This window comes from Pteropus medius, unplaced genomic scaffold (genome assembly GCF_902729225.1).
Source record: "Pteropus medius unplaced genomic scaffold, Ma_sr-lr_union100, whole genome shotgun sequence".
NCBI lineage: Eukaryota > Metazoa > Chordata > Mammalia > Chiroptera > Pteropodidae > Pteropus > Pteropus medius.
This window is the reverse complement of record NW_024349803.1, coordinates 6,116,520-6,137,183: the sequence shown is the minus strand read 5'-3', so window position 1 is coordinate 6,137,183 and position 20,664 is coordinate 6,116,520. Positions and strand designations below refer to the sequence as shown.

The 20,664-nt window shown below is 32.6% G+C and overlaps 1 protein-coding gene across 4 annotated transcripts in view; it reads right to left on the bottom strand.

The window, feature by feature from the left end:
* The window catches only part of DNAJC13 (DnaJ heat shock protein family (Hsp40) member C13), a 108,165-nt gene that overhangs the window by 35,102 nt on the left and 52,399 nt on the right, over positions 1 to 20,664 (bottom strand). For 2 of the 4 annotated variants that reach the window (XM_039837143.1, XM_039837141.1), the window contains 15 exons: positions 19,710 to 19,724; positions 19,059 to 19,141; positions 17,583 to 17,736; positions 15,057 to 15,160; positions 14,316 to 14,475; positions 13,003 to 13,065; positions 12,134 to 12,235; positions 10,738 to 10,842; positions 9,787 to 9,989; positions 8,633 to 8,717; positions 5,323 to 5,477; positions 4,765 to 4,810; positions 2,791 to 2,945; positions 1,394 to 1,595; positions 346 to 461 (listed from right to left, as the gene is read on the bottom strand). In XM_039837143.1, coding sequence (XP_039693077.1) covers positions 346 to 461; positions 1,394 to 1,595; positions 2,791 to 2,945; positions 4,765 to 4,810; positions 5,323 to 5,477; positions 8,633 to 8,717; positions 9,787 to 9,989; positions 10,738 to 10,842; positions 12,134 to 12,235; positions 13,003 to 13,065; positions 14,316 to 14,475; positions 15,057 to 15,160; positions 17,583 to 17,736; positions 19,059 to 19,141; positions 19,710 to 19,724 — 1,748 coding nt within the window. The remainder of the gene's footprint in view (positions 1 to 345; positions 462 to 1,393; positions 1,596 to 2,790; positions 2,946 to 4,764; positions 4,811 to 5,322; positions 5,478 to 8,632; positions 8,718 to 9,786; positions 9,990 to 10,737; positions 10,843 to 12,133; positions 12,236 to 13,002; positions 13,066 to 14,315; positions 14,476 to 15,056; positions 15,161 to 17,582; positions 17,737 to 19,058; positions 19,142 to 19,709; positions 19,725 to 20,664) is intronic. The other 2 variants (XM_039837144.1, XM_039837142.1) reach the window with 1 other exon arrangement.

Here is a 20,664-nt window from a genome sequence, read left to right as displayed (position 1 = left end):
AAGGTCATCATTCACTTTCAATTACAAAACCATATTTGGAGTTTGAAGAAGAAATTTTTTAAAACTAATTTTTCAAAATATCACTTTGAACTCCATAATTCTAAATTATTTTAACTATCATTCTTGCCAAAAATGTACAAATTCAGTCGATACTTAAGAAAATGTCTTTTAAATTATTTTTCTCTAACATCTATTCTACTATAAAAATTCACTGGTAAAGTAAATATGCATTCTTTCCTAAGCATTTGTCATGTAGTCTCTTAGACATAATGCTATCAAATCTCCTCCTCATGCATAACACAAACTGCAAGAGGAAGGGAGAAGACAATACTGAAAATAACTCACGGTCCCTGTCCTTGAGGAAGATTGAGCACTTCATAAGCATCATCTATTGACATCATGGGTGGCTTTTTTTCTACTTCCTTCTTCCAGGCATCGAGAGTATCTTTTAGAAGTTTAACCTTAAAGACAGAAGATTAAAATTTGTATCTATTAAATAAAACTATTTTAGAATATAATTTTAAAATGATATTTTTATGCTATATTCATTTAAATTGTCATCTCTAGGCTCTCCAAATAACAGCTTTCTGAAATCACCTTCTTAGCATTGTTGAATAGTTAGGTAGCAAGGTATCTGTTACAGGGCAATATTCCTCTTTTTTTTAAGTGATATTTGCTAAAGAAATGTTTAGAAAGTATGGTAAACTTTGAAATTAGTAGATAATACACTATAGGAAGAAAGAAAGCAATATATGGTAACATGCTTCTCAAGATGATCCAATCTAACTTTGGTATGCTGGCATTCAAACAAATGTTAAAGGATCATGTCCAAGGGCACTGTGAACAGGCAGACAGCAAATACTATTATACAAATAAACAAGTCACACTTACTGCCTCATATGTGTGCCAGGAATTATGCTATGTTTATGCGAATTCTCACTTAATCTTCCTAACTACCACATGAGATAGCAGCTATTAATAGTAGTAGTGGTACTATTATCATAACAGAGGCTTAGAGAAGCCAAGCAATGTACTGAAAGTTATATAATGGCCAAACTGAGACTCAATCCCTTGCTGCCTAACTCCAGCATCTGTGAGCTTAATCAGGCTTCCATCAAGCTATTACATAACTGTGCTATATACATGAAATTAAGTTTGTTATATTTTTGTCACAAAACATCAAGATTGTAAAGTTCCTAATACACCCCGTTCAAAATATTATCTTTCAGTTTGGGATGTACCCGAATATACTGAACTACATTCAGAGTTACACAGTGTTTAAGTAAAAGGAAATACTTAAAGAAGCTATCAGTCTTCTTCTCACAGAAGGAAGAAATACTCAGAAGTGATTAGAAGCTATTTTAAAAAGGTGCAAATTAATCTGATGACTTACTGGGTCTTTAATTGGCCAATCTGGAAACCGGAGTGTATCACAAAGTTGTTTGAGGTAATAAATATTACAAAACAGTTCATTTTCCAGTTGTGGATAGTTGATAACTGGGATGGGACAATATTGATAAAGTGCTCTTGTGTTACTCTGAAGACGAGGTGTGAAATCAGCGAGATGGGCAGCGATCTTCTCTATCATGAGGCGCCTGCAATTACAAAAATCTCCAAGCATTACAAAGGGCTTATTTGATTTTAAAGAAAAGGTTAAGCTAGGTAATCATGCAACAAAATTACATGGATCTTCTTTAGAGTGGCTCTATTACTGGTGTCAATTAAGAACTTGCAAGACTGTTACTTGGGGTATTCTAGAAAACTCAAATTAGCTCTCACCCCCAAAAAGCTCATTCCGTGGTATTTACTTTATTTAACTTACCACAATCTGGGGTCTGGCCCTCAGCTAAGCAGAAACTTGATCAGTACTCAGAGAGCTACATTATTAAGAGGGGAGACTCATAATAATCAATCTCGAGAAAAATATTACATGGAAAAACTGTGTTATAAATTTATATTCCTATACCCTTGTCCCCAATGAAAAATATCACTGTCATACAGAATATATTCAAATTGGTGCCTAGCACATGCCAAGCCTACAGGTCAGCCTACCAAAAAAGTCAAATGATAACCAGAAAGTGGCATTGTGAGTGTGAAGTCAGCCATAGGAGAGTGAAGAACTGACTCAGAAGATCAACTCCCATCCAGCTGAGAGAACTGAAGAGTTCTCTACAAAGAGGTAGCCTTGACACTGGAACTACGAAGTGCCAAGTCTTCCTGAACAGAGCTTGTCTGTATGTGGACATCTGTTTCTGGGCTTCTTTTTTCTTGATTTCCACAGGCTTTTCCTATGGCATTCCCCTCATAATAAGGACATTCTTTAGGAACTCTAACCTCTAGCTGAAGGTCAAAATGTGCTGGCTATGGAGCCCTCATTTTAAAATGATGTTGAGTACATCTGGTCTGATCTATTTTATGTGGGCATAGTTTTTAATTAGTGGAATACAGTTCTATTTCCAAATACCCAGGAGGTGCATCTTGATTTGATTCTTATATATTCCGCACATAGATATTACTTCATTGCCTAAAATTTTACCAGTTCTACAAATTGATTTAAGAAGCAGTAGTGATAAAAAATTCTCCCCTTACATAAAGCTCTATTAAGGACAGTAATTTATCAAATCATGGAATAGAAAAAAGCTTACGGCCTCATCACCTGATTTGGCACCAATGACTATTGTAGCTTCAGATTACGCAACTAGTGAAAGCAGTTTTTAAGAGTCAAAACCAGACTTGCCTTTTAGCAAAAGGCAAAGATTCTAAAATACAAACAATCGACTGGCTGTTTACCTCATTTCACTGCTCCAGATTGCTTCTGGAGTATCAAATTCTCCAAGGAAAATCTCAGAAAACTTTTCAGGCTCATAATTTTCTAAGTAACAAACCATTGCTTCAGGTAGGATGTGTCCGAGTATACTTCTTTGAAAAATATCTTGTCCTTTTGTCTTTAAAACAAAACAAAATGTAGTCAGAAATAATAAGGCTATCTTTCAATTTTCTAATAAATAAATTAGGGTTAGCACACATTTTAAGAAAAAAGAACTAGATCAAATTGCTTTTATGCTTCGGAAATTTAGATAGAAACATAGCAAAATGTAAGTGGAAGGTGTCTGGTATAAACTGCCTTGGCATGAGCTCAAAAGTGGAACTAACACCCTCCATGTCTGCAGCAGTCTTCAGCTCCTTACGTGTCAACTGCTGCCAACATTATTTAGGACATGTGGCAAAGATTTACATCGTTTATTCTGTGTTACAATTTTTGGCTGCAGTTCACACCTGTACCTGCTTCTGTTTTCAAAAACAAGTAAGCCCCCAAATTCAAGATCTCAAAAAGTTTGTCCTCATAAAGTGTGGCTAAGATTTAGATGGAGAATTGCTATTATAAGCAATTATAATTACTGTATTAAGAACTCCATATCCTCTGGCTGGTCAAATGGAATCAGGGTAATATACTTAATCATACTAAAATTCTAATTTCATTTCTTTACCTGATGGAAATAAAATCCTAAAGACTGTAAATACTTTTCTTATTTTCTTGTGGGCAAATTGAGGATTTTTTTTTCTCTAGGATATGACAAAGTGACAGGAGGCAAAAACTCAGACTTGGTTTCACCATTTAATGCAAAGGAAGATAAAATGATGAGTATTTTTAGGCTTTGTGCTAATAAAAACTATAAATTCACTATCTGTTAAACTTTTGGGTGAAGAATTGCTTGTTCTGTTCTTTAGAATACTATTATTTGGTAACTCTTGCATCCAGAGTTTTGTTATATGCAAACACTGTTTTCTGTAGTTATTAAAAATATTGTGAGGTGAAATAATGTATATAGTTTCTCATATTATAAATTTTTTTTAAAGATTACATATGCATAAATGCATAGAAGGAGAAAAAAAGAATGTTAAAATGCCTAATGCTACATTAAGCGGTAGCATTAGAGGCAAATTTTAAAAATTTTTTATATTCTCATTTTCTACTTGTATAAAGCTGTGAAAATTACACCATTATGGGCATCACTTTATTGTTATTAAACAGATTACTTTCTATGGCTTCACTGGCTCTTCTATAAAATATGCTGTTTGTTCAGTCTCTACTATTGAAGTGGTATAATATTCCTCAGTTAATCTCCTAAATAGTGTGTTTTTGGTTTATTCTTCTGCTGTCAATGAAATCTGAAAATTAATGCTCCATGAAAAGCCTAACAAAATTTGAAACACCCTTCAGTTATATGTTGACAATACCTCTGCAAATGTACAAAGTTTTAGGTTGTCAAAGCTACCTGGATAAAGCTTATCTTTTTCTGGATTCCTACTTTTCCTCCTCAGTAAAATGGCAATAAAACTTGAGAAAATTAAGTAGCTTCAAAAAAGAAACTTAGCACTTCTGCCACCTTAGCATTTGAACAAAAAGAAAGTCTTATTGAATATTAGCTGACTATATGAAACCGAGGTATATAATGAATTATTTATAAAAATTACTAATCCAAATTTTACACAAAGGGAAGTTCTATTCACAGTGGTGTCAGGTTATAATTCGCATCTTCAATTTCAATATTAAGTCTAATGGGAAACATTTGTTTTCATTTAAAAAATTTTAGCTTATACTTTCTATGTGCGAAGTACCACAAGGAAATGTAAAAAATGAATAAAACAATACCTGCCCTCTAGTGCTTATAATCTAGTAAATACACATAGCTCAGGAAACTTCGTTGCCAAGATAGTTTACCCAGTGTTATACTAGGTATTCAGAGGATTCATCTGGCTTACCTCCTCTGACTTGAAAGCCTGTTTGGTATGTGAGTACTTCAAAAACCTAGAGAAAAAAATAAATTACTTATCAGACACAAGAACTGGTTAAGATTTAGTAACCTTAGTTTTCTAAAGATGAGGTCTCTATGTATAAATAAAAGCCATGAAAGGCAACTTGTAAATCCATAACCCCAAAATGTCTAATTTCTAATTAAGACAAGAACTTAAATGAATTAGAAAAATTATTGTCATATTAAGGTTATGTAATAATGCGAAAAAATATTCAATTTTAAGGAAAAAGCAAAATGTAAAATTGCATGTACAAATGAATGATGGTTACATTAAATATCTATATGAAAATACTAGATGAAATTCTTATGTTAGATGTGATAAAGTGGTGTAATACTGAGTAACTTTTCCCCAATTCTTCTAATTTCCAAATTTTCAGACATATGGTTAAACTGCTTTTATAATGAAAAATTTAATCAAAGTAATAATGTATACATACACAAATTAAATCAATCTGTCCATGTACAATTCAAATAATAACTTTAAATAGATTATCAGAGTTCTTACCGAGCAACAGGAAGTACATTGGAACCTGTATACATCATGATAAAGAAAAATACTCCACTAAGATAAAGACGAGGTAACTGTGGGTTATCTTGCATGATATGGTACAACAAAATAGCAACCTTCTCAACAAGGATAGGGTCAAAAGTCAGCAGTAGCTAAAAAAAAAAAAAAAGAAATAAGATGTTTTTGTTATTGGGTTATAAAAAACTTATAATAATAGCATTCATTTTAGGTTTATGTATTTTGTGTGCTGAAGTTATAGTTTCTTATATGTAGTAAGTTACAAAACAAAAACCCAAGAGATTCAGTATCCTTCTTACTAGACTCTCAAAAGATTTGAAAAATTATTCATTTTACATTAAATGCATTATCTGAATAAGTTTTGATCAGAACTTGTTCAGAAAACACCCAGACCTGCCTAAAGATATTTTGTCATGATTTTAAAATTGTTTCTTGTGCAGAAATCTTCCTGAATGGACTCCTCTTTAATGAACAAATTAAAAAGTTCAGATGAGTGGACGTGAAGCATCCCCCAAATGCTACTTAAGAACTCAAGGAGGAGAGCAGAGAACACTACCAGTGAAATAGCACTAAGCAAAAGATCTACAAGTGCAGGGAGAAGGCAAGAGGGTGACTGAATACCAGTAGGAATTACCACTACCAGAAAGTACCAAAAGATGTGGTCTCTAGAAATCTGAGCTGGCAATACTGAAGGGATTATCTGGGACAACAGTAATGAAGCTGGGCTAATAAAAAAATCATACAGCATTGCTAGGAATAAACACGATAAATTTAGCAAGTTTTATCTTAATAAAAATAGCATTTCAATCTTCTACAAACAGTTACTCCAAAGAATTCCCAATTTTGGGTCCAAAGCTACTAGCAAAAAATAAATTACAATAACAAGAATTAAGTACTAGCTGAGATTAGGAAGTCAAAGTCCTAGATTCAGATATGAGACTAACCAGCTATATGTCTTTAAGTAAATATTTAAAATTTTTCTGTTTTGTTGCCTTATCTGTACAACTAGGTATTTAGACTGTTTAGTACTGACATAATTTGCAAAGGAAAAACTGATATACAGTAACATAGGATCTTCCCTAGTGTTAAAGGTTGGCCGTAATTCAAGACTTGAAACACTTCAACAAAAATATAGGAATTAGCAGACAAAAATCCAAAATATTTGTTGATACTGCGACTATACCAGAAGTCCTAGGATATTCACTGGTATCACACTGGTATCTTAGACTCTAAAGATTCTGAAGCTGATTGTTCTTAAAAGTCAAATGCAGTACAGAAATCTGTACCAACCATTATAATGTTCCTGAAAACCACTGCCTATCTGTTCTTAGCAAGATTAAGCTATCCCAGAATACAGAAAATTAAAATTTAGGAAAAAAAAGATAGCTTTTAAAAAATGTTTTTCAAACTCAGTGTTAAAAAAATGGGAGGCATATATTGTTAAAGCAATTAAATTTGTCAATAAAATTCTCTTAAATCATTTAAATTTTTGGATATTACTAAAATTTTTTGGTTAATTAAAATAGATCTTCCCCCCTAAAGCTTCATGTTATGCTAACCACATTTCTTAAAATTTGTTTTTCAGTCACCCTTTCTGGCCTGAAATTCAACAATTTTTGCATTTATATTTTTTCCTCTTAGGTTCATAGGGCTTGGAAAAATGTTTAGGAGAGGTAGATTTTCCAGACACGGTCCTTTACCTACAAGCCAAGAGGGTCCAGAATAGAAAACAAATTTGCACCATCTCACATATGCCTCTCACATAGTCCTCTAGGCTGGGCTGGTAGTGGGTTACAAGAAACAATAACTACAGTGTACTTTCATTTAAGCATCTAAACAGAAATGTCCACAACAGAAAAGTAACAAATTCGAAATGCAGCTACATTTAACCCATTTCCCGTTTGCCCTGAGAATACTCGTCTGCGGGGCTTGCAGCTGCAGTGTTTACCCCGAGATAACTCGCAGGTTACAGTCCCTAATCTTACCCTCAAAGCTTGCCACGAAATATCTCGCTTTTATTATTATTTTTGCATCACTCTAGTATATTGATAGTCTTTGGAAACAAATTATATCATTCTATTTATAGCATTCTGTTTTTAGTAGTGGTATTTTCAAAATATAGTAATTCTCAATTACTGCAAATGTCAAATCCTAGGAAACATAGCATTCCTACGCATGATGTTAACATCATTCTCGAATAGTTGTTAGCTTGAGACTCATTTGATGAATCTGATTTATGTATACATCGGCTACATTAGGAATAGAGACGAGTTCTATTTAGAAGTAACTCCAAAAAGTTTTTATATTTTATTTTCACACTGAAATTCAGTCAGATTTGCTTCAGCCTCAAAGAGTGTGTTTATATAAAATTAAATTAACACTGGCAGCGAGCTGCACTTTCTTTTCCTAAACAAGAAGTGAATTAAAAAGCAGAAGTTGGCAAAAAAAAAAAATAGTTGATAGGGCATTGCCACTGTATTCAGTCTTTTTTATTACCAATGACTTACACAGGCATTAATGTATCCGTGAATATAAAAATATACAAACTAACTCTCTTCTTTTTCAAATCGATGTACAACTGATAGGTACAAATGACACAAATTACTGGCGTATATTTTAAAAGTCACACCATGTGTGGTTAATATTTAAAAAATCAAGAACAGAATCACTAACTGACAAGAAAAGAACATTGGCCAACTGGGACTTAACTCATCTGGACTTTAGGCAGCTTAATTCGCAAAAAGCAGAAAAATGAGATAAAAAGAAAAGATACTTTAGTATATGTTAGATAATTCCAATTCTGTACTTTAGATCAGTTGCTATCCATGAAAACCTATAACTGAGAAGAGGCAAACTCTGAGGCAAGCTGACAAGACAGCTATATTGCATAAGATACAACTCACTATGTCCACATTTGTGGCCTGCTGGTGTGTTTCCCAGTATTCCTAGCAATCTCAACCGGCACCACAAACTAGAATGTGTCACCTTTCAGTTATCACAGTGGTGTGATTTTAAAAATGGATACTAAGTAAAACTTTTTGAAAATAATTCTGGAGTCCAGAGGGTTCCCATGTTTAGCTTCTTGGATACACAATCTTCCACAGTATATTTAGAATATCAACTCAATTAAGAGTAAGAGAAATAAATGAAATAAATGTAATTGGGGGTTCAAGCTTTTTGAAAATGTAATAGACTATAATAAAACATAAGCTGGGGCTCACAGTAAATTAAATAAGGAAAAATGATTTTCAAAATATTGTTCCTAATTTGATAACATAAAAGAACTCACCTGGATAATATGAGGAAGGCAAGAGCTGTCTGAAAGCAGTCTTTTCACTCTGGGTAAAGGCCGAATGATGGCATTATCTTGATCCCTAAAAAACATTTTCTAAGGTCAACTTTAAATGTATTTATTAAAATGTGTATGTTCAGAGCATATGTCTTTCTACTAGGCATGAAGCATGTTACCTTACTTTTTTGTTAATGAAGACTAAGCTCTCATACAGCTGGGAACATGATTAGGTATTTTGGTTTAAATCTATTTGGCTGCTTAATATGACTTCATTTCCTTCCATAAGATTTCCTTGAAAAACAGTACCCTAGAAGAGCCAAAGACTCTTATTTATTATTTAATTGATTAAACTTGGTGTTGTCCAACACTGTCAGTGGTTATTTCCCCCCAAAGGGCACATCAAGCTTTGTCAAATAATTTAAAACTTAAATTTAACTATTTTCAGTATTTTCTAAGTATAACCTTAATTTTAATGCTATATTGCTTCTAAATACTGATTACATGGTTTTAAGTGTGATCTGACTTTTAAGAGAACTGGAACCATGAAAGCCTTAACTGTTATAAAATTGACAGTTTCTCAGTAATTTCCATCATAAAATGTCTTTAGCACAGTAATAAAACAAAATGATGTTTAACAAATAGTTTGTAAAGAATGAAAAGTTCCATTCAAGGGACATAATTATGGTTAACACTGGATAACAAATTCTCACCTTCACTAGTCAATTGGGGCAAGATGTGGTCCTAGACTCATGTTCTTTTATGAGGAGTGGATAACCTGACAGGTCAGGAGCTGGTGCTCACCACTGGTTACAGACTGCAGTATGTTTTTATCAAAAGTTCACGTGATTCACATAAATGGCAACTGCTACTGTTGCTAGAATGCAGCTTATAGTAAGCCTCGAATTCGTAAGATTATTTGAAGTTTCCTAGAGGAAGCTGCTTTTTACCTACTTAATCCATATAATTTGTAAATTATTTCTTTATATGTTTCAAAAAGCTCCAAAGTTCAAAGCGGCATTCCCCCAAGCCACAAATGGAATTTCATTGTTGTTAATCACCAGACTAATCACTGAGAAAGCATCTATCAAATGGGGAGAGACAAGATGTTCAAGAGCCCCTGTTAACCATGGAAATGTTCAATTACATTTTACCTGCTTGGAAAATATCCACACATTGTGATCAACATGTTCAAAATAAGGGTAGCAAGGTCAGTTTCATTTAGTACAGCCTGTCCACTGGCTAACAGACACCACTTAAGCTGAGGTATTGCCTGAAGTGGTCGCCATCCATCCATGCCTTGAGCCCAGCATCTGGTTTTTGCATTTAACATTCCTTTGGTCCACAATTCTTGCATCTAAATGAAAGTAAGCCATAATTAAAAACAGACAAAGCAAGATGAAAAGTTTTGCTGATGTTTTTTATTTTATAGTATGCTACATACTTAACTATGGAATAAACACACAAGTTCACTATTAAAGAACAACAAACTTTTGTTGGCACGCCTTCAGGAACACAAATTTGGCTACTAATATAAGAAAATAACCATTTAGCTGGCCAACCCATAGAGTATTAAGAAACATTGGAAAAAATAAAGAGTAGGCAGAGTATAAAATGACCAAATTATACAAACAGAAGGCTTGGTCTTTTATAAAACTATCCTTGGCAAAATTCCAATTGAGACTGGGAGGGTGAGGATGGGAGAGCAGGGTCAAAACATCAGCAGATGTTTAGACAGAAATTGCCTTTGGTCTGTACAGGCAATTTTTAATGAATTTCTGACTGCATATTAAAACTTACCTGTTTATAACACGTAGAAGCATTATAGTTTGACATAATTTTTAAGGTAGCAATTGTTATAGAAAATTCATTGAAAACCTGAGTGCTACTTCCATAACAATTGCTTTTAAACAATAAGGTCTGAAGACATGATTGTGTGTGTTTTTCTAGAAATGCAAGCCATCTAATACTTCATGGAGAAATAGAATGGCAGAGACCTTGGAGCTGGTGACAGTAATTCAAATCATAGTTTTGAATGATTTGTGTGCAAAAGGGGGCATAAAAAAGGTTAAGACTTTCATGAAAAGTTTCTCTAAAACACATACCTCATGAAAACCATACGGGCCACTCCTTTCTTTGTCGGCATTGCCAAAGTACCATTCCTTTTCACTCTCTCTTTTCATATCTGGAGCAGCTTCGATCACATTGGTCTAAGTTTTAAAAAGATTTATTTTTCAAGGCAGAAAATTAAGGGGTAGATGTCTTTTATAAAAAGTTACACAATATTTCTTGGCTTTTATTCCTTTAGAAATTCACCTAAAATTTTAAGAGACCTTATTTTAAGAGTTAAGGGTTAGATATCTAACCTAATAGTCCAAAAAAGTGACTTCCTTATTAATATGCACTTGAAATAAATGGGTTCCTACATTCATTTGGCAATTTAAGATAAATTCGAAGACATATTTACATTCCTGATGATTATTAATAAATTCTGAGGGCACTAAGCTTTAAGCAAAGAATAATGCAAACAACTATAAAAATAAACAGATACCATTAACCTTAAACCATGATGCTCAAAACACTGAAGTTCTTTTAAAGGAAAAACTCATTCCAACTAAAAGTTTCAATAAGCACCTGAGAGCAAAGAGTTAAAATGCTAACAGGGAAAGTTTTTAGTGGTTTTAAGCACTTAATTTTAATCTACCACCCTCGCTACAGATACTTCTTATAATTTTATATGTTAGTGTTTATGAAAATCTAAAATAGAATTTTTATGTAGTTAGTAAATTTTATTAAAATATGGTTTTTAAATGCTCTCATAACTATTAGCTTTCAGTTACTCATATAGAGGGAGAGTAGAGTGGTTGAGAACATAGACTTCTGGATTCTAACTGGCTCTCTCTCTTATTAGGTGACCTTGGGCAATATACTCAGCCAAAATCTAACATGATACATCTCCTTACACCAGAAGATTAAACAAAAACAAAACATAATACCAAAAAAAAAAAAAGAAGAAAAGAAACCATTAATGAGCTAAACATGGATCTCTTATATAAATTAGGTATAAGAAGGCGGCCTTTCAGTAGAGACTGGCAGCTCTGTCCTCTTACTAACTAGTTTTTATAAGGTCTCCAGATTCAGCTGGATACTCTCAGTGGTTTCAATGCTAAAAGTTCAAGTTACATAACTGATGAATACCGTTTAATTCCTGAAGGTCGCATTGACTTTAGAATAGGCACATTAGAGTTGCAGTTACTTTAAAAGACAAGAAACATTGGAAAAATAAAACTGGATCATCACCATCCATTTTTGATTGTTCTTACAGTTTGTTTACCTTTTTTGTATGACTTAATCTCCTAGGCATTAGTACTATCATAATTATTGGAGAAATACATTCATGACCACATATATTGATATATTTCCAGATTTTTATGATTCTTTTGATCCTAAAATTAAAGTCCAAGAATGTTAAACTTGTAAAATCTAGATAAGCATACATACCTGCAATGGTACTGTAGCTCGGCTTACATGGAGATGCGCAAGGGTAAGCAAGTCCACGAGGATTCTAATTCCATTTGAATCCATGAGATCCTTAACATTTTTCTAGAAGACAAAAACATTTTTACATAATCTAACATCTTTTTCTCCAGTAGGTACTACTACCTTAAAGGCTCTTGAAGAAGAAAATATTTGGAGTCTCTGAAAAAATTAACACATAATTGGTATTACTTAGTATTTTCAGTATTTTGTGTTAAAGGAACATTAATTTAGATAAAAAAGGGCAAATGTGTATATATACACATATATATATGTATATATATTACAAATAGATCACATAAAGAATTTTTACATAAATATATTCTGAACAAAACAAATAAGCAGCAAACAAATTAAAGCCTGGAAGGAATAACATCTATGTAAATTGTCTGGTTCTACAATTATCCTGCATTTTCCAAGGTCTTTTTTGTAAATAAACAGATTATTCTATAATCAGAAATCAAATCTGATATATTAAAAACCTTTCAATGTTCCATTTTATGTCAAGCATTTATTTTAGTTAAAATCTAATCCTAAAGATTCCCTAAGGAAAAATCAGGTTACGACTTCACTCCTTATTTTTCTTCACTTAGAATTTTATTATCATTAATTTCATCAGTGTTTGTAATATTAGGGCAGAATGTAAATGGAACATTTGGCAAAACCTTTTCCCTCTAGGAGTTGAAAGCACACAGAACTTTCTAATCTAAAAAGAAAAGATAATAAAAGAAACACGTCTGGATAATTAACTCACACTTTAATAATTTATCTTTTGTTGCATATTCATGTGGCTTACATGGAAATAATAGCTTATTTATATAAAAATACTGTACCTTATTAAGGATTAACTTGTTAAGGAAGAGGATCAACCTATCTCGTTCAAGTTTATCTGTGCACTATTGAAATAAATGAGAGTTTTGTCATAAGTGAACAGAAACACAAAATATCATCACTGGACAAAATCAACCAACAAACAATAAAAAATTATGTCATCTTTTAAACATTAAGAAAATCAGAGAAGACTGTCAATTATTACAATTCTTCAATGTCTTACATTCTCTACAGTTTTTAATTTCTCTAATCTCCCTAGAAAAGCAGATATTTTTAAAAGTCAAATAGATTATTTCAATATATATCTTTAAGAATATATGTAAAAATTAAAACAAATGAATTAGCATGAATGATACTCTTGAATTAAGTAAAAATTCTAAAGGATTAATGACATTTTACATAAACTATATCATGATGAATACAAACAAGAAGAACAATGTCTGCCTAAAATATAAATGCTATGCCTCAATTACTCAGGTTTACTAGATTAAAAATGATATAGAATTTAATAATGCAATTTTGCGTAACAGCAAACAAAAAAGAATTTTCACCCGGTCATATTATTTTCTAGGTATGTTGTGAGACCTTATTTAGAATCAGTTTCCTAATCTACAAAGCATGACTGACAACTGAGGGAACTGTAAGAAGCACTGATGGCCATTTTCAAAATTGGTGAAATGGTTTTACGGCAGTTGACTGAAATTTAAATTGTTAAGTGTACGAGGAATGTAAACACAAATAGAATGAAGTGTATACACTGCAAAAGTAGGTAATACTCAAATTTGAGCTGCATGATGGATAAACTGATCGATTTGAACTTTCTCCACACCATGCTCAAAGTGTTAAATGACAAACATTATAAAATTAAAAAAATGTGCTAACTGTAAGTACCCTTTTTTTAGTCAGAGTAGTGCTAAAAAGTTTTACTAGCCTCATGCTGTAAACTTTAGTACGCTAGCATCATTTAAGATTTTTCCAAAATGGAAAACAAAAAGTAAACATAGCTCTAAAAGTCACTATTTCTTTTACACACCTGCCCTGCTCATCCATACTTAAAGACTGGCAAATAGGTTGCTAAAGTCGTTCAAAGCAGCAACTGAAAAAAAATAAACTGACATGGACAGAAACTAATCCATTAGTTGTTTTCCTATTCATCTAACTTATATTTAAATAAGTATAATGTAAATTAAAGAAAAACTCATGAAGGAAGTTATGGTAACAGAGTTATCAAATAGAATTTAAATGTAGTTTTGAAAATTTATCATGTACCTCAATGACACTATCAAAAAGTAGTTTCCTTAAATGATATTCTTACCCTCTCTAACATTCCAATGATGTATCTCGTATCTGTAAAAGGTCCTATTTCTTCATGACATCTGCCATAAACAATAGCAAGGGCTTGTAAACATAGACACTTCATGTTTACTTTTGGAGTGAGCAGGAAACGATGATAGAGTTCATTAAAAAATTCATACCTACATTAAAAAAAAATTCATGATAGAATTAGCCATGAAATTAACAGTGAAAACAAATATATAGTAGTCCCCCACTCTCATCCTTGGGGGCTATGTTCCAAGACCCCCACTGGATGCCTGAATCCAGACAGTAATGAACCCTATATATACTGGTTTTTTTTTTTCCTATATGTACATACCTCTGATAAAGTTTAATATATTAATTAGGCACAGTAAGAGATTAACAGTAACTAAAAATAGAATAATTATAACAATACACTGTAATAAAAAGTTATGTGAATATGGTCTCCCTCTAACTTAAGGTATCTGATAACCGATCTGTTAGCTGAGATGGCTACTAAGTGACTAATGGGTAGGTAGCATTTACAGTGTTGGAGATTATTCATGGGATAGAATAGGACAGCACAGATTTCATCACGCTACTCAAAATGGCACAGAATTTAGAACTTACGAATTGTTTATTTCTGGAATTTTCCTTTTAATTGTTTTGGACTGTCGTTGACTGTGGGTAACTGAAACTATAAAAAGTGAAACTGCGGGTAAAGAGGGACTACTATAACAAAATATGAAGAACAGCTTACGATCTCTTAATTGATCCACTTTCTTCATTCTCATCTTCCTCCAACAGTAATCTCAGGTAATAGTCTCCTATTTTGATCTCCTCAGCCAGGCACTCATATTTAACCTTTATTAATAAAAGCAAATTACATTATTTTGATATAGATATTTGGCAATTTCCACACAATCACTTCTTAAATTCTGTTCAGAGCTTTCTCTTTTCTTGATAAGGCAGCCTTTAAATTCAGAAAAAAATTCATCATTTCTTAAAATACCTGGTTATTATTGTGACTATTTCAGTTAAATGGTAAGAGTGAGAATTATGTACCAATTTTATGAATTTAAAACTTGCTGATAAAAACTTTCAGTACTATATGGTGTCCATAAAGGCTTAAGGGAAAGAAGAATCAAAGCCCTTTTAAGGGATAATCTGCTTCATTGCCTTCTTGGCTTGCCCTGACTAAGCAAGGAGTAAATGGTCCTGCACCACACACAGTTTGCTCAACTCACACAAGCTACTTTAGGTGTTCCCTCATCTCCTAACCCATCAACTACATTTTATGGTATACTTTTGTACAGCATTCATTCTCTGTATGTCAAATTACCCCAGGCTACAGACTGGAGGTGACGCATGAGAGAGTAGCCCATGATCAGGAGCTGGGGCAGCACCATGACGCTTGTACTCAGTTAGGCTGCTTATCTCAAGTAAAGATTTGCAGGATATTGTAAAAAAAAAAAATTTCCTGACTAGGTTATCAAAATTCTTTTTCCAAAGCCTAAAATAACTGACTTCTAAAAATATAAACTATATAAAATTAAATATATAATGTATATCCATACAACTTGCTTTCTATAAATTCTGAGCATTCATCAACTTCTATTTATTAAGCATATACTGTGTGTACCATGCACTACTCTAGTATTCAGGGATACAACAATAAACAAACATAAAGAGTTCTGTCCTTACAGGTGTAGCAGATAAAAATGTAAAACATATGATAGCTGAGTGACAGTAAGTGCTATGGAGTGAAATAAAGCAGAGGAAGGGGACAGAGAGAATGTGTGTGTGTGTGTATGAGTGCATATTTTTAAATATGGTGACTGGGGAAGTCCCACTTAGATGATGACATTCAGGAAAAGACATGAAGGAAATGAGGAAACAAGTTGTGAGGCTATCCACAGAAAATAAGACAGCACATAGAAAAAAACCCTGAGTCAAGAACATGAATTTGGTGTTCTCCAGGAAGCCAGTGTGGTTGGAGCAAGAGTGAAAGTGTGAGTAGAAGAGTAAGATCAAACAAACATAAGATTAGGGGTTACACAGATTCTGTCTTGTAAGTCATTTTAAGGACCCAGACTTCTACTAAGTGAGATGGGAAGCCATAGGAACACCAGAGGACTTTGAGTAGAGAAGTGACATTTTAACAAGATCATACTGTTGCTATATTGATAATGAATTAATTGTAGGGAAGTAAGGATGAAAGCAGAGAAACTATGATCCTACAGGAAGAAGAAGTGTAAATTTTAAAGGTACACTAAATATATTTGTTGACAAATTGGATTCGGAGTACAAGAGAAATGATTTCAAAGTTTGTGACCAGAAAATAACAAGGGGCCATTATCTAAGATCAGAAAGACTACAAGAGAAGTAGGTCTGGGAGAAAGACAAGAGCAAAAGTTTTAGAGCTAAGTTCTCGATGCTTATTAGGTAGCCAATTATAGGATAAAAGTATTAAATCTAGGAAGGAAAGTCTAAGCAGGACATAAGAAAAAAAAAGGAAGCCACCATCATATAGACATTTAAAGCCATGAGAATTGAGGCAATGATTATAAATGAAAATAGGTCCAAGAACTAATCCCTTAGGACCAACCAACACTTAGTAGTTGAGGGACTAATGAAAAATGAGTAAATAAGGAGCAGCCAGAGAAGGAGGAGAAAATCCAGGAGAACATAGACTCCCAAAACCAAAGTAAAGAAAGATTTTCAAGGAGGAAGAAGTAAGCAAAATCAAATTATTACATATTTTGGAAATGCAGCTGGGTTAAAGATCAAAGGCTACAGGGTCATAAGCATCTTCAAATTTACAGCTATAATAAGAATTTAAATTATACACAGGCACACAAAAGTATCTACTACCAACATGTTTCTTGTTCTTGTTTTGTCATTCTTCACATCAATATTTTAATAGAGTAGCAAAACATAGTCACATTAGGAATCAAATTATCATAAGAATTAAATAAGCTACAAGGAACAAGGAGAACAAGCTGTTTCCATGGAGAAATAACGGAAAAAAGGGAAGAAAACAATCAAAGAACAGATCTGGAATGCACAGAATCAAATTTATTAAAACTGCTGCATTATTCTCAGGTACAAATCCCAGTTACTTAACAAATTAATTTTTTATTTTTGTCTCATGCAAAGATTAAAGTTTTCCAAAGATACCTCCATAAAATTAAAAGCAAAAGGACATATGTTATATAAGTTAAACACTCCAAAAATAATACACGCTTATTTAAAAACCTAATCTACTACAAATATTAAAATTTACCTCAAATTCGTGGTGGTTCCAGGAGATCACATTAGCACTACCAAGTTCTCTATCAATATTAAACGCTCTCATTTCAGATTCAAGACTATCTCTCAATTCTTCTCGTGTTTTGAAATTCCAAATTAGGTTTGATCTGGCATGGTCCTGACCAAACCTAGACGTACATATGACAGGAAAATAGTAGGAAGCAATTAACATTTTTTAAAAATCTGTAAATATCCTTTACTACATCTTATAAAAATACAGTGGAATTAATAAACTTTAGCAAGTGTAAATAAAGAAAATAAAACATCTAACAAGTATAGTAAAATGTTAATGGTAGAATTTTGGTGATAGGTATATAAGTATTCACTGTAAAATATTTTTACCTTTACTGAATGTTTGAAAGTTTTCATAATAAAATATTGGGGAAGAAAATGAACCCAAGCAATAAAACAAATCTGTGTGAATTTCAAAATAATAAGATATTTCCATTTTAATATTTATTGATAATATAAATTCTAGCCAGAAAATAATAATAATCCAATATGAAATTTCAGGTTGAGGTAAGAATTTCTGGATTACTGGGTGTGAGGTGTGTGGGATGAACAACATTCTAGATTAGAACTTTACAAACTAAGAAATTGCCAAGCTCTGATTGCTATTTTCAAAATATCTTCCTTTTATCTCTGAAATAATTTAAGTATTGTAATAAATCTGAACACAAATCTGAACTGGGAATGGATAGGCTTCATTTTCAGTCTGCAATCCTCCTAGAAAGTGTGACGTCAGAGTTCCAAGGGAGTTCTAGAAAGGGACAACACAATTGAAGGATTCTTGAGGAAGAAAATTAAGGCATATTCTTAAGGCCATACTATGTGCATACTATAGACTTTAAAAGTACTGTGGGAAGTTTTCAAAGCCAAGGTATAATCAAGAAATCAGCTTCTAGACTGAGTACTGTGAATTATCTCAGAAAGTTTTACAAACTCCCCAAAATGTTTGTTTCGCAGTCTTTCTATGTGTATGTATTGGGGGGGAGGGGTTAATAAATGAGGAGAAGAAGGGGTTACCATATTAGAAAAGCTGGAAAAGTATGTGTGAGGTAGGCTAACATTTATATGCATTTTCCATGAGTCTCATGTTTTCATCATTCACCTCTTTTAAAACTCCATTTCCAAAAAGGCTTAAAGAAGTTATGATGCCGTTATTTCTAAACCATTATAAAGTGTTTTAAGGTAAACATTTATAAGCCTTAATAAAATTTTAAAAGTAACTTTGGCTCCTTACACTACCAACACTCTATAAAAGTCCTTAATTTTATTGAAGCATCACTATTCATACCAAATTTAGCAGTTATAGTTCTTGACCTTGATAGCATAAAAATATCTACAGCGTAAAGTATTAGGTCTAAGAAAACAAAACAAAAATCTGTTATGATTCCTCTAATGGCAATGCCAAATTTAATCTATGTTGGAAAAAAGGTTTAAAGTTTACCTATAATAGAAGAGATCCCAATTTGCTTCTATTTTTATTCTTTGTCTTCTCTTTCGGAGAACTACTGGTTTTTGATTTAAATTCTGGAAAAGGAAAAAAGTTCATAGTGCTCAGTCTAGGGCTACCAAATAGGCTCAGTCAGAAGATTCATCACTTTGTAAGTGATGAGAAACATTTCCTTCATCAAATTTCGGCAGAAACAAAATTAATCAATCAAAATCTATGAAATATGAATATATTAGATTATATCACGATGTGATGCTTTGTCAGCATATATATCTATAGTGTTGATGAAAAATTTTCCACGTAGCCTAAAGTTATTGTTTCAACACCAAACTTTGTTAAAGTTTATAGTGATGATTAATAAAATTTATAACAGTCAAAAACAGTGACTCGTTTTAAACACTGACATGCAGTTAATACAAAAGTCATGGGAAAATAATAAATGCAAAAGGTTACAGGTTATTAAACTGCTACCAAAGCCAAGAGGAGCAAGTATAAATTGAAATAGCTAATGGACAAGAAATAAGTATCTACATTCAGACACATGTGAAGTGAGATTTGAATTTATTAGACAAAGAATATCAAAGATGACTCCACATGCCAGGCAGTTTAATGAATTTCACACACGTAGCAGGAACTTAAACTCACCATATTGTTTCTGTCCTGAATATAATTGTAAAAAGGAAAAAATAAAAATTTAAAGAAAATAAAAATGAGAGTGAGTCTCTAACTGCTAAGCTATAACTATTATACAGATTATACTAGGATCTCGCCAATATAAATTACCTTCACTTTAAGATGGAAAACAGCCCACCTGCTTCTCTAAGTCTATGACTTAAATTTTAGAAAGTATAAACCCATTTGAGAATTCAAAGACAGCTATGGCCTCTATTCCAGAGAAAGACATCTAAATAAGGTTTACAACTGGAGGGGAAGATTTTAAAGATTTCTTGAAGTCTATACATGGACTGGAGGTTAAAATTTTTTGCCCCAAGTAAAACTTGTACGTATTTTAGACTCAAAAATTCTAATCTTCAGTGTGATAGAAACAAAAGTAGAAAGTAGTATAGATTAAAACATGAAAGTGTGTACCTTCATTAAAGAAGTGGCAAATTATATAAAATAAAGCAAGAAAACAGACTAGATGACAGAACAAAAGGTAAAATGGGTAGTACATTTTAAAAAGTAAATGCTATTTGAAATATAAAACCTACTGGTTAGGGCAATATTTCTTACAAATTTCAATTCTGTGCACTATCATGAAAACTAATGTAAGGGAATGTAAACAAAGTTTGTAAACAATTCAAAAATGTAGTATTAATAACAAACTTTTCCTTGAAATCTCTAATTAAGGAGTACTTTCTTCGATTTTCCCTGCCCTCAGGACAAAAAGCTGGGAGTCTAGAGCAATGAAAATGTAAATGCTATACAGACAAAGGGCAACCAGCTCACCATAAACTGAGCTGACTGATTTTGAGACTTAGGCTAGAAGCTCTAAATGGCTAAACAAATCCCTAAACTGAAAATAACATAAAGAAGTAAAAAGCCATTTTATATATTAGCCAAAGGTTATTATTAATCCAATGAAAAACATTAGCTACAT